At 41.8% G+C, this 14,145-nt stretch overlaps 1 protein-coding gene across 1 annotated transcript in view; it reads left to right on the plus strand.

Annotated features, from left to right (window-relative positions):
* The window catches only part of Ush2a (usherin), a 670,292-nt gene that overhangs the window by 152,626 nt on the left and 503,521 nt on the right, over positions 1-14,145 (plus strand). Inside the window, exons 15-18 of the mRNA XM_032915475.1 lie at positions 4,182-4,340; positions 9,892-10,386; positions 11,366-11,626; positions 12,969-13,138. Of these exons, the coding sequence (XP_032771366.1) occupies positions 4,182-4,340; positions 9,892-10,386; positions 11,366-11,626; positions 12,969-13,138 (1,085 nt within the window). The remainder of the gene's footprint in view (positions 1-4,181; positions 4,341-9,891; positions 10,387-11,365; positions 11,627-12,968; positions 13,139-14,145) is intronic.

The following is a 14,145-nucleotide window of genomic DNA, read 5'->3' on the forward strand; positions in this document are numbered from 1 at the left end:
ATGGAAGAGGTAATGCCCTCCTCTCTGGACAGGAAGTCCCCATGGGTCCTGGGATCTAACTTCGGGTCATAGCAGGTTGCGTTGCATATAATGAAAGTGATAATGCCTTCTCTGGCTTCGTGTTTCTCTCCTGGCCATGCCTCTACTTTCCTGTCATTTCATTTATCCTTTCAAGAGCTAGTCACCTCTGCAGATCAGAGAGAGAAGAAAATTGATGATTCAATGGTTGTTTTTATATTGCTTCCTAGTCTATCATAGCTGGTTCTAAACTTATATGCAGATGCATATCTTCATATTTTGGAGCCACTCACAGCTCACTTGTATTTAGGAATATTAACCTGAAAATAAGATCAAGTAAACATTTTATTTATAACTGTATGAAAACACAGATTTAGGAATACCGCAACCAGAAGGGATATGAGACCAATGTACTGTAAACTACACGATATGTCAAGTTGAGTCCAAACATGCAGGCTCTCCATGCTGCTTGCAGTGGTGCTGGGATCTCTGACACTTTTCATGGACATTGTTTTGAGCTTTGAACCACATCCCTGAAGCAAGTTCATTCCCTCACAAAATTTTCTGAGATTCTCAGTGATTTCCCCTCTGGTAAAGCTAAGGGAAGTGTCCCAGGAACCAGGAACATGAATGAGTGGTACCGGATCCCACGGTTCCTCCAAGAGTTCTTCCAGCTTATAAGGAAGAACAACTTTCTCCATATTCTCCGCCTTTGTTACATTGAATTGCCAAGCATCTTATCTATTCATATATATATATGAACAATTATGTAGAGTTTATTTTTTAATATAATCACAGATAGAGAGATTTCTCCTTTATTTTTTCTTGATTCCCCATTGTCTACTTCTTCTCCCTCAAGAGAATGCAGGACTCAGAGTCATGGTGTTTCTACTTTTTCACATGAAAGAAAGTAAGAGAGAGAGAGAGAGAGAGAGAGAGAGAGAGAGAGAGAGACAGAGAGACAGAGACAGAGACAGAGACAGAGACAGAGATAGAGACTGAGAGACAGAGAGAGAGAGAGAGAAGAAGGAAAGAAGAGAAAGAAGAAAGAAAGAAGGAAGGAAGGAAGGAAAGGAAGGAAGGAAGGAAGAAAGAAAGGAAGGAAGGAAGGAAGAAATTAATTCTTTGAGTAGAAGTGGCATGTGGAACTCCCCAGTCAGGGCCCCATGAGCACAGAGCATGTTTCTCATTAATCCTCCCAGAACCATCTACAGAAGATAATGTCAAACAGGTGAGGGGGTCAGTATGTCTCTTCCCAAGACAGGCCCTTCCATAAGAGGGAGGAGTTTTCATCAAATATTCCATTTCCACCCAATCATTGGGATAGCTGAATCAGGCCAGGAACAGTGTCTTGTCTTGTACATCATTAGTGAAAACATAGTCATAGAATCCTGGGTCTCTTTTTTTTTTTTAAACTTGAATAAAATTCCCACAAAAAAAATCATGTTTGGAATTCCCATCAGCCATCACCAGTATGTTTAAAAATATAATTGTAAATCATATGATAAAACATAATCATCTATACTGTCCATAGTCATCTAAAAATTCTGTCACTAGAATTATATCAGGTCACATCCACTATACATATTAAAGCAAGCATTAAATACATGCTGTGGACCCCTGTTCATGGTTCCCATTTCTCTCTTTTTGCTTCTTTGAAATTTGCATGTAGTATTAAAATCTCAAGTATTCAAATATCTATAAATGAATAATAATCCCCAAAACATGTAGGAGCCAGACATGGTGATGCTTGTCTGTGACCCTTGGTAATAAGGCAGGAAGATTGTGAGCTCAAGACCTAGCAGTTCTTAATCATCTGAGAACTATTATATTTGTGAAAGCCTTGGTACACATATTGAAAGTGGAGATCAAAGGTGTGCTATTTACTAAATACTTATAATAATGCACACGTGTTCTTATAAACATGTTCACACACAGAAGTGACTATGACAAATGCAGGCACGCGTACACACACACACACACACACACACACACACACACACACTTTCTCCTCAAGATGATCCTAAGAGATGGATTTATCATGCTCTTACTGTAAATAAAGAAAGGCTTAGCCTCCAGCTCATACTTGAATACACTCCTGGGTCTAGCAAAATCGCTAGGCTTGGACTCGAGCATCAGACTCTCCATCAGAAGAGCCCTGTTACACTGCTTTGTTTCCTTCTTTAAGAAGTTGTCTCTGCATTTTGGCCTGTGTGGCTTTCCATAATTGTTTCTCCCTGCTGCAAACAAAAGCCTTGTAGATGAGGGGCAAGAGGTTACACTTACCTCTAGTATAAGGAAGTATTCGGAATACAGTTAGGAATTATGTCGGTTTAGGAAAATGGAGGGTAGTTGGCTCTCCTCTAAGAATCATGACTTCATATCTCTGAAAATCCCAGCTCTGGTCACCCTTTATGAGCCTCTCTACCCCCATCTCTACCTCTTCAGGCTGACTGCTTATTTTAAAGGGCCTGCTGACAAAGTTACACCTCGGTTAGCATTAGGAACTTAAAATACTTGTAAGTATTCACTTTGCCCAGGACAGGAGAGTAGATCTGGACACAGGAACTTTCATGGAAACTTGAGTTTATGTGTAGCTCCTTTGCTCCTCCTAGCAGTTTTGATATGTGCCAGATATGTGCTATGTGTACAGCCCCTAGTGACACCCAGGGTCCCCTGGGCACTGAGTGTCTTCCACGGTTGGCAACACCTTTTATGTTCTCACTGTTACTTCTTTTGTCAATGGAACTCAGGCCTTTGTCATTCTAGGAAGAGCCCTGCCACTCAGTTACACCCCCACACACTTTCATAATGCATTGCTAAGAGGTTTAAGTGTGGCCTTGCTAACACTGTCAGAGGAGGGCTCTCAACAGCTTTCACTTGGTTCTCTTGGGTTTCGCTGAGGTAATTTTCCTCTTGGGTAACAGTAATCTGTGACTTCTGTCGCAATAAATCATAGTCAGGAATAGGACCCCATAATGGACCTATGCCTCTCCTAGGAAAGTATTAAACCCTAGGGCTCAGAGTAGCCTAGAGATCATCTCTTGTGCATAGCCAGAATTTACGCTTACCATACTCTGAGTCACTAAACCTTTTAGAAGAACAGTCCTCTGACCATTCACTTCCTGTGCTACACATATGTTGAATGCAATCAGTCTTTTATCTTGAGACCCTGAAAGGTTCATCAGATAGCCTCAGACATTTCATATAACATGGCTGTAGCTACTTCAATGGTCTCAGTTCTTTGCCTCTTCTCTGAAAAGTACCTTTTGACAAAAGGATTGGTGGGTTTAAAGTCAGGAAACACAATGGTGTGTACCTGCCGTGATATCTCGTTCAGTGGGAAGCTGTATCAGGTCTCCTAGCACAGCGTAGATGGAGTTTGGGCTTTGGTAGCTGTTTTCCCAGATTTTTTTCCCCTCTGTCTGCTGTGTATTCTGGGAAAATAACAAAGCTCACACTTAAAAATTGGGAAGATTGCTATGACAGGAAAATCACCAGTGGCAAAATATAGGGATTCTCGAGTCAGTTTCTATATTGTGCTGCACTTGGACGAGTGCCCTATGTTCAGGGAAAGCAATCTAAACACAAAAGCACCCTTCACAGATATTGGTCTAGTCACATAAGGATTCACTTTTTAATTGACAATGTTTAGATTTTTGACACCCAGATCAATTTATGTCAGCAAACAGTCCTTGAAATTATGCCCTTCAAAGTAAGTTTAGCAGAATGGAAAATTCCATCTTCAGCATGAAAGAATTGCTTTAATTTAAATTTAAATTCAAATATTTGATTTAATGTCAAATTTCAAGGGAATCTGTCAATTTTTAAATTCAATAGAAAAAAAATAAACGTTTGGAATCCTTGAGTTATATTTTTGAACTAAGGCGCAGAAATGTTTAAATACCCAGAGGTTCTCTCTTAACCCTATTTCTGTCAGCTGTTCTGACCCACAAGTGTGTTTTGCGCTTGTAGGATAAAAAGCTTTGTCTTGGAGAATTAGTGATGCATATCCTTTGTTTATTAATGTCTTGGTAAACCACATGTCTTCTTGAAAAAGTGACCCTGAATCAGAAGGACCACTTTGCTGAGTGTCTTACTTCAGTTTCCTAGTGTGTTTATCGATTGCTTTGTTAATAAACGCTCTCTCTGTTGTAATTTAGCTCCGTCCCAGCAACCTCCACCCAGAGGACGGGTTCAAAGTTCTTCTGCCATCAATCTCTCCTGGAGTCCACCTGATTTTCCCAATGCGCACTGGCTTACATACACTCTGTTCAGGGATGATTCCGAGATCTACACAACTGATGATCAGCACCCTTACTGTGAGTCCTAGGATTTGGTGATGGAAATACGTGGGGTTCTAAGAACAAATATAAGTTAATTCCCTGGCACTGGGGATAAATGAAGAACAAAGAGCACTCATGCAGAGAGAATCACAAATCTCACAAGGGGGCAGAAAATAACCACATTGAAAATAAGATGTTCTGTGTTTGGTGAGATGATCACCAAATTCCCCGAGAGGAAAGCAGTGACTCAACCCAGCATGATTGGTACATGAAGCCTGGATCTCTCGTGAACTCCAGAGCGTTTGTGTTGGTTCACAGGCGGGCATCTTATACTCAGCAAATTGTTAAAACATGTGAAATATCTTTCCTTCATATCAATAACCATTGCAGTCATCATACTTACCATGGAAATTGTACCTCAAATTAAAAGCTACAAGTGGAGATAAACCCCGTGTCCATTCACTATGCAGTGTGTAGTGTTGAGATGTTGGAAGTAATGAGACATTCAAAGGTCTTGCCGTGTGGGATCCGTAGGGCATAATCGATCCTGGTGTACTCTTAAATATGTTACAGGCTATGAAAAAATGTGTCTCTGCAACTCGATAAAGGAAAACTATGACATTCTGGTGGGAGAAATTTAAAGGTATAAAAGCATATGGATTGTTCTGTTTCAGTTTACAAAACCTGGCGGAGATCTGAGCACAGACGGCCTTTTGAGAGTCAGCTCTCTCTTCCCATGACAGTTTCTAGGTACCTCCCTCAGGCCTTCCACCTCACCCAGCAAGAACTTTTACCTGCACAGCCATCTCGCATGGCCTCCAACTTTTAGGTAACACGAATAACCAGCTTTGAAATGCGAGCTAGGAGACTAAACTTCCATAACCTTCTTGAACATGGATGAAAGGAAGCTGAGTTTACCATGCCCTCTGACCTCAAAGCCCCGCCCACATGTCAGACTTGTTTTTATCTATTACATCAGCAGATATCATTCCAAACCTATTGTGTATGACTTGCTCCAACTTTCTCCTTACTCTACACACCCCTTCCCTGCTTCCAGTCTTCTGTGAAGTTAATGGAAACTCTGAACTCTGTGACACAGATCGGGATGGGAAGCAAACATCTGCCCGCATCTGCCATGTTGGCAAAGCATCCGAAAAACCTGCTACTAAAATGTCTATTTTCTTCCAAAAGTCAGCGGGATCCAGGTGTTCCGAAACTTAAACTTTTGTGACAGAGGATGAGTGGAGTCATAAAAATATTGAAAATGGTTTCTGAGTTGACAGGACCACTGGTTGAATTATCTCTGAAGGTACAACGCCACTGGCTCCCTTCCCCAAGTGGCTTTGAGTTAGATTTGAGCCCATCAGTGACTCATTCAGTCCCTGTTTCTCACAGTAGCATGTTGTGATCTGTTTCATAAAATGGGATATAGGAACACAGCATCACCGCTTTTTTACATGATTGTACACTAACAGTATCCAAACCATGTTTTCTTGGGTAGTAAATATCCACTCATTCGCTAATCGGACATTTCTATAATCCTATTAAATGAAGTATTATTTTCCAAAACCTTATTTTGCACTAAAAATGCCACATCTGGCATTTGTCGACAATCCCCCGTAATTAATGATGTGAGCGTTATCTGCATGATGGCATTTGAACAGCGGGAACAACCCGTGAGCACGGTCAGAACTTTCGGGCTCTCTAATAATCCCCCCGTGTTTATCGCTCCAGCTTCAGTGCCTGGGTAGCAGGAATAAAGAGAAAAGGAAAAATTATTTCTCTTCAGCTGGATGAGCACAAGTCTGTGGGCTAAATGAAGGCAGTTGGAATTGTAGGTGGAGAATCACTGAACTTTTCAAAGAAAATTAATAGTGTTGTCTCCTAAGCAAGTTTGATCAGGCCATTGTAGAATTCCTCATTAGTATAAAAACTTCCCATGGCTAGCCTGGAGTCCTGTGGGACACTCTAGGGCAGTATTTTCTTGCCATCCTCATACACCTCTATATTATCATCTCTAAAGTTCTTGAATGACTTTTCTTTGGTAATAATAACGCACTGTATTAGTTGACATTACCACCAGCCACCAGCTACACTCATTACATGGGATAATTTGAAAGCATCTGAATACTGGTAGTAACTGAGTGCTAGACCCAGTGCTTCCCTAAATAAAATGTACGGATAAATACCCACATGCTGCCGGTAGAAGAGTGTGTGCTTGAGTTAGCTCTTTGGTTTGGTATTTCCTTTTTCATTGATTTAATTGTTTCTATTTTTGAGAGAGACAGCGACAGAGACAAAGAGTTAGCTTATGCTATGTGTATACATTTGTATACATATTATATATAAATAGGTTGGTGATGTGTATACATGTGTATACAGAGACTTGATATGTGCTCATTTGGTGTCTCAGCCAAACCCAGAGCTTACATGTACGTCACCCACTAGCCAGCTGACTCTGTGGAAGCCCTGGACCAGTCTTAGGAAGCCAGCATTACAGACAAGCTGCCCTACCCTTATATGTGTTCTGGGGATCCCATTTCCAGTCTTCATGCTTGGTCAGCAAGAACGTAACCACTGAACCAGCTTTCTAGCACTCAAGGTGGCTCTTTGGACTTCTACCTACTCTGTACTTTGCTCAGACCCCCACGGTGTTTGCAAAGGGCCTCCTCTACATCATTAGTATGAAGAGCACAGTTTTCAGAGGAAAATAACATCCTTCATTTAGTGTTTTATATTTAAGAAATGCCCAGTGATGGGCTGGAGAGATGGCTCAGCCATTAAAGGCTAGGCTCACAACCAAAATAACAAGAAATGCCCAGTGAGTTTCATATATACATATACCAATTATCCTGACATCCGAGCAAGTCTGAGATATATATATATATATGTATATATGTGTGTGTGTGTGTGTGTGTGTGTGTGTGTGTGTATTATACATTATATGAATACCAGACACAATAGAGAGATGGAGTCTAAAACTGAAATTCATCATGCTTGCTGGTGAAATGCATATTCAAGGGTTTGAGGATATGGCTCTGGTAGAATGTCTGCCTAGTGCACTTGAGGTCCTAGATTTGAGCTACAGTAGAACAAACATACACCTGGCTACGGGACTGGAGAAGGGAGTCCAGTGCTTAAGAGAATGTAGTGCATTTATCCAAGTTTATGTCCCAGGACCCATGTTGGTGGATCACAGTCACCTCTAACTCCTGCTCCAGGGTATCTGACCTCTTTGGACCTCCCCAGGCTACTTTCTTCATACGCACATACCAAGACACATACACAGACATATAGAAATTTACACATAATGGAAAATAAAGTAAATCTCATGAAGAGGAATTAACAGTGGTCATGTCACTGATCCACATACATTAATGATCTTTACTACATCACATAGAGTGAACACGATAAGGATTCTACTGTTGAACTGTCTCCACCACCAGCTCCCAGTAATGACACAGAGACATTTTATTATTTATAAAAGCTTGGGCATTAACTTAGGCTTGTTCTCTACCAGTTCTTATAACTTAATTAACTCCTTTATACTCGTCTACATGTGCTAAGTGAGCGTTACCTCACCTCAGCCCCTGTATCTGACTCCCTCTTTGTCTGACTCTTTCCTAGAGTTCCTATCTCTTCCCTGAAGTTCCACCTTCTCTTTCCTGCCTAGGTAGAGGAGGTCAGCTTTGTTTGATTAAAGCCAATCAGAGAATTCTTTAGGACAGAGAGACACCTTCACATGGTGTACAAAAATATTATCCCAGCAGGAATGACCCTAGGTACCCAGTGAAGGATAAACGGATAAGGAAATTTAATGCTTTCTGCATGGCAGAGTACAACTTTCTATCAGGAAGAATACAATTCTGCTTTATAGTAGGAAGACGGGTAGGAGCGAAATTGTCACATTAAGTGGAATGAACCTGAGTAGAAACACAAATATCACATATGTTTTTCTCATCTGTTGGATGCAGATATCTTGTAAAAGATATGGAGATAGGAGTGTAGTATATTTGAGAAGAAAAACAATGGAGGCAGAGTGATAAATTCTGGACATAATATAAGAACATGATGGAGGTAAACTATACGTGGATGAAAGTATCACAAAAAAGAACCCACACTATTTTGTACCATTAACATATGCCAGTCAAAATCTCAGATGGGAGGACACACCGTCCTCTTCAGGGACTCAGGGCAGAAAATTGAGAAGTCGGCAGGCAGGTGTGGCCTCTGTGGCAAAGTCCTTGTTCCCAATTTGCTATTTCTATGTTTCTTCTGAAGATGATGGGGTAGGGTTCTCAAATAAACCTTTCCACAGGAGATGCAGGGCAACTGTATGCGCTCTGTGTAACATCCCTATCCACTCACATATTCCCACTCTGGCTTTCATCCCATTCCCATTTCTTATCAAGCAACACCGCTCCCACACATTCTCATTCTCTGAGATAAGATCGCATTTAAAAAAGAAAAGATAGAACGATCTGGCAAAGCCTTGACATGGAGCGTGCTGTCCTGTGATCTCTAGGGTAAATCTCCTCCTTGGGTGCTGTCAGAAGCAGGTCCTTAAGGAATTCTGCCATTGTGGAGCCCAGATAAACTTCCATTCCAGGGGCTGTGACAGTGCCCTTGCCAATGGAGTCTCTGTCCTAGTGGACTTTTCTGAATATGGGCGGTGATGTTTCTAGGTCTGTCCTACCTCTCACTCCTGTGGAGGATGCCAGACTCCTTAGGTAGCGTAGGAGGCACTCATGTGATGGTTGTTTCAGTGAAGAAACTGCAGTGACATGTGTCCAGCACAGTGAAACACCTCTACCTGCCGTCTCCTCCTCCTCCTCCTCCTCCTCCTCCTCCTCCTCCTCCTCCTCCTTCCCTCCCTCCCTCTTCTCTCTCTCTGTCCCTCCCTCCTCCTCTCTCTTCCTCCCTCCTCCTCCTCCCCTCTCTCTCTTTCTCTCTGTCTGTCTCTGTCTCTCTCTGTCTCTCTGTTTCTCTGTCCCCACCCTACCCCGACCCTCTGCCTTCGGCCTTCCTCTCCCTGACTTCCCTGTCCTCCATGCACGGAGACCCTGCTCATCTTGGACTTCTCTTTTACAACGTCTCTGTTCTTGAGAAATCTCACCAGAATTTAGCAAAACTCATGTATAGTTGTTTGCCATTTTATTGGTCAGGAAAGGATACACTCATTATTAAGCAGGAGGAAGACCAGGCGCTTGGTGGTCGTTTACAGAGGGTTGGGCCCATGTAACAGCATTTAGCAAGCAGAGCACTTACACTGAAAGTAAATATGTGTTTCGGAGATTGCAAGGACTTCCTCTGGGTTCTTCTATCGAGGGACCCCGTGAAGAGCAAAACAAGGACAGAAACAGACTTCTAAGTGTCCTTTGCTCCACTTGACACAAGGCTCTCAACATACTAGACAGTAAAAGCAAACAGCGCTTGCCTGATTTCCCTTGGAAAAGCATCTAACACACTCCTAAGTGCAGGACTTGATCGGTAAACTTCCTAATTAAATAGCACCAGAATAAGACAATTGCAAAAGATTCCTTGACAATTGTTAGTTCTGACTGTCTGACTTCCCTTTTTATTTCAGATACTCAGTACTTCTTGGACACTAGTCTGTCACCGCACACAGCATATTCATATTACATAGAGACCTCCAACGTGCACAGTTCAACAAGGAGCATTCCTGTGATTTACAAGACAAAGCCAGAGGGCTCAGAAGGCCACTTGAACTTGACTCACATCATTCCTGTGGCCTCGGACTCCATTACACTTATCTGGACTGGACTCTCCAACCACTCTGGTCCTATAGAGAAGTATGTTTTATCATGCACACCTGTGGGCCACACTGAGCCCTGTGTCTCCTATGAAGGTCCAGAGACCTCAGCTACCATCAGGAATCTGGTTCCATTCACCCAGTACTGTTTCTCTGTCCAGGGCTGTACTAATGGGAGCTGTTTATACAGCTCACCTATTACAGTAACCACAGCCCAAGCACCTCCCCAAAGGCAGGAGCCACCTACAGTATGGAAAATCAGTCCCACAGAACTCAAAGTAGAATGGTCTCGGCCAGTGGATTCAAATGGTAAGAGTTCAAGGCTTAAATTTATCTTTCTTTTAGAAGACCAAAGCAGTAGAAATGAAGAGTTGTGTAGGAAGACTGGCAACTGTATTTGCTTATATGAATAAGAAGATGTATTTGCTTGGGAAATGCTATGTGAAGATTAAAAATGTGATTTCTTCTGGATATGGAAGAGGGTATTTCATCTAATTTAAGAACAAATTCCACTCAATTAAATTGCTCTTTCAAAGGCTAATATTATCTTTGCTCTTAATGACATCTGCCACAACACAGATGATGTTGATAATTGGACACTCTCTGCTAAAACGCATTATGTTTGACTGAGTCACGTTAGGGCGCCCAAAAGCTGAACATTTTTCTTTTAAGAAAGAAAAAAAATATAAACTAATACCAAAAAAAAAGTTGTATATAGGCTAGTTGATTCCATTAAGTTAATTTTTGTGTTCTTAAAATTGAACCTTGGGGTTCGTGGGTCAGACACATATTCCTAGGTTTTTAGTAATTTGTGTTACACACACATTGTGGTAAAACTTTGCATCAAACTTTTATTGCTCGGTAAAGGCTGGATACATCTTAGCGACACAATGTTTGCACAAGCATGGCATATGCCAAATTCGTAAGTACCCCCCACAGCTTCAAAATACTCATCCTGGAAGTGGAACAGGCAAGTAGTTGAAAAGGATGCAGGAATTTTGAGCATCCATCTCGGAAATGTTGTATTTCACGCCGGACAAGCTATAGTTGTTTTGCATTTATGCTTCCTTTGATGAGTTTTCCCCAACATGGCCTCACGGTAGTTTGTAATCGTCTTTGTTGCTTTTGTGTGCACTAGACATACAGCTCTCTAAACTTCTACATCTACGTTGGTGGGGAGAACCAACAGGTCATATAGTCAGAATGCGGAAAAGCAAACAACCTTAAATAACCCGTCCCCAAATAACGCCTTTCACTCGGTCACTTCAATTTGCTGTCTCTCTCCTAGGTGTAATTGTCAGGTATGAGTTATACATGAAGAGATGGCCGTCCACGGAGGAGAGTCTCGTGTTTGAGAGCCGTGGTTGGTTTGATTCTCACCGAGCCTCACAGTCAGCCAATCAGAGTGAGAATGTGCTGCAGGATCCCCAAGTCAGCACAGTCCTCTCTGGCTTGGACCCACACACAGAGTATGCATTTAGGGTGTTGGCTGTGAATATGGCTGGCAGTGTGTCATCTGCCTGGGCTTCAGAAAGAACGGGAGAATCAGGTAAAGGCCATTTTCTTGGATTCTTATTTTAAAACCCCTCAGTGAAAGTGCTGCCTGGGAACTAAGGTCAAAGAAGATATTTCAGACAGAAAAAGCAGATGAATAAGGTACTAATTCGTTTGTGGAGGGGCCGGGATTCCTCCCCCTAAGTGGCAGTTGATTTCCGGTGTCCGGTGGGTAGATACTTAACCCAATCTTGTTTGTTGTTGTCATGGTTTACCAGTTTTCAGTTTTACAATTAGCTTGTACTTTCTCTTTTCAAGACAAATATTGAAGGTAATAAAGTTTACACAATGGAATAAGCTAACACACTGAAAATCCTGAACCCAGTATGCTTAGAAACAATGGGAATTACAGTGTGGGAGGGGCGCTAAGTCTGGTGTTCGTACGGCATCTTTATCACGGTAACTGATCTATTCCTCACCTTCCACCTTACTCCTCACGTACAGTGCACTTCACATCCCATAAGCACTGAAGAAAACAATTATTGTTTTACGGGTTGAATGTACAGATATAAAAAAAACAAACCGTCTAACTCCTGCTGTAAATTTAACATGTTGAAACTGTAAACGTTTAACCCAGTATGCAGTCTTGTGTCTTAAGCTTTGGGGACTGAGACAAGTTCTCTGTCTGGACTATTCAAATGTCTTACCAAATTACTCACAACCTATTTTCATGAAAACAGAGAGAATTCTATCAGAGTTTGCACATGTGTGTGTGTGTGTGTGTGTGAGAGAGAGAGAGAGAGAGAGAGAGAGAGAGAGAGAGAGAGAGAGAATGCATGCCTATATGCAGACAGAGTCTAGAGAAAGCCATTAGGTATCCTGATATCTCTCTCTCTCTCTCTCTCTCCTCTCCTCCTCTCCTCCCTCCCTTCCCTCCCTCCTCCCTCCTTCCCTCCCTCCCTCCATCCACCCCTCCCTCCCTTGCAACAGGGTCTGTCACTGGGCCTGGTGACTGCCAGTTCACAGGGAGCCTCCCATCATGGCCATCAGGACACTATAGCTATAGATGTGTTTGAGGTGACACCCCTCAAACACCCCTCAATCACGTACTAGGATCCGAACTCAGGTTCTCATGTGTGTATCACGAGTTCTTACCCACTAAGCCTCCTACCATTCTAGATTTTATTTTGTAAATGAAATAATACCTCACCTGATAATGTGAAGCTAGTTGACATCCTTGTGGATGACAGATTAAATATTTTTATTTTTAAAATTAAAAAGAGCAAGTATACATTAATTTTGAAAATAAGAATATTTTACAAAAATTAGGTCTTTCAGAAACTAGACCAGCTCAGTCTGAAGTCCCGTGTGGGTAACGTTGCTTTTGTCTTCGACAGCACCTGTGTTCATGGCTGCTCCTTCAGTCTCTCCACTCTCACCATACTCCCTCAGTGTCTCCTGGGAGAAGCCAGCAGAAAACTTTACAAGAGGAGAGATTATAGGGTACAAGATCAGCATGGTTTCTGAACGTTCCCCCCAAAGAGATGTTCCAGTCATGTGTTCAAAGGTATTTTTATTTTCAACTCATTTCCTTTCAAAATTAAATTATGGCCCCATTTGAGGTTTTATGAATTTCTAGAATTCTGTAGCAGAATCCATCTCCAAACATGTTCATCTAATGGGCATGTTCTTCAGTAGAGCATTGGACGCTCAAGGTCCTCTATGTGTATGTATGCTTCTCACTTATTTTTCTATCATGTTGAACTAAAGTGGTTATAATTTTATTTCATGAGACCTGCTGTTTCCACTTAGTCTTAAATATTTTTAAGAAGTCTTTTCAGCAGCTATGTACTATATAAGATAATCTGAAAACATTATTTGAACACATAATAGCACATTTAACCACTCCACAATCTGTCGGTATTTATACTGTATTCATTTAGATGTCAAAATGACATTGACAAGACCATCTTATATGCATGCTTTGTTTATGTCTTCACTTCCTTGGGAAAAGTCATGGCGAACCAGATTTATCACACCATAACAGAAACCGTGACAGTAGGGCTGCCGATGTAACCCTTTGGTACAGTGCTTGCTTAGCATGGATTAAGCTCTGTGCTTGACTCCCAGTACTGTGTAAAACTAGGTGTGGTAATACAGGTCTGTAACCCAAGCACATGAAAGGCAGAGGCCATTCAAGGTCATCCTGAACTACCTAGCGAGTTTATGGCTAGATCAGGCTACATGAAACTCTGTGTCAAAATTTATATGCAGATGTAATTCATATAAGTTCAATGAACACAATATTTGCTCAAGGCTTTGGATGTATGTGTGGTCACATTGTGTCTTCTAGTAGTGTCTACTCCAAGGATGAGAATACAAAATGTCAACAGTCATAAATGCCTTACTATACTGGCTGGTTTTGTGTGTCAACTGGCTGGTTTTGGTCCATGAGACCCAGCTGTAAGGCATTTTCTCAACTAGTGATCAAGGTGTGGGGGGGGGACCCAGCCCATTATGGGTGGTGCCATCCCTGGGCTGGTGGTCCTGGGTTCTATAAGAGAGCAAGCTGAG

The sequence above is a fragment of the Rattus rattus genome, chromosome 10 (genome assembly GCF_011064425.1).
Source record: "Rattus rattus isolate New Zealand chromosome 10, Rrattus_CSIRO_v1, whole genome shotgun sequence".
Lineage (NCBI taxonomy): Eukaryota > Metazoa > Chordata > Mammalia > Rodentia > Muridae > Rattus > Rattus rattus.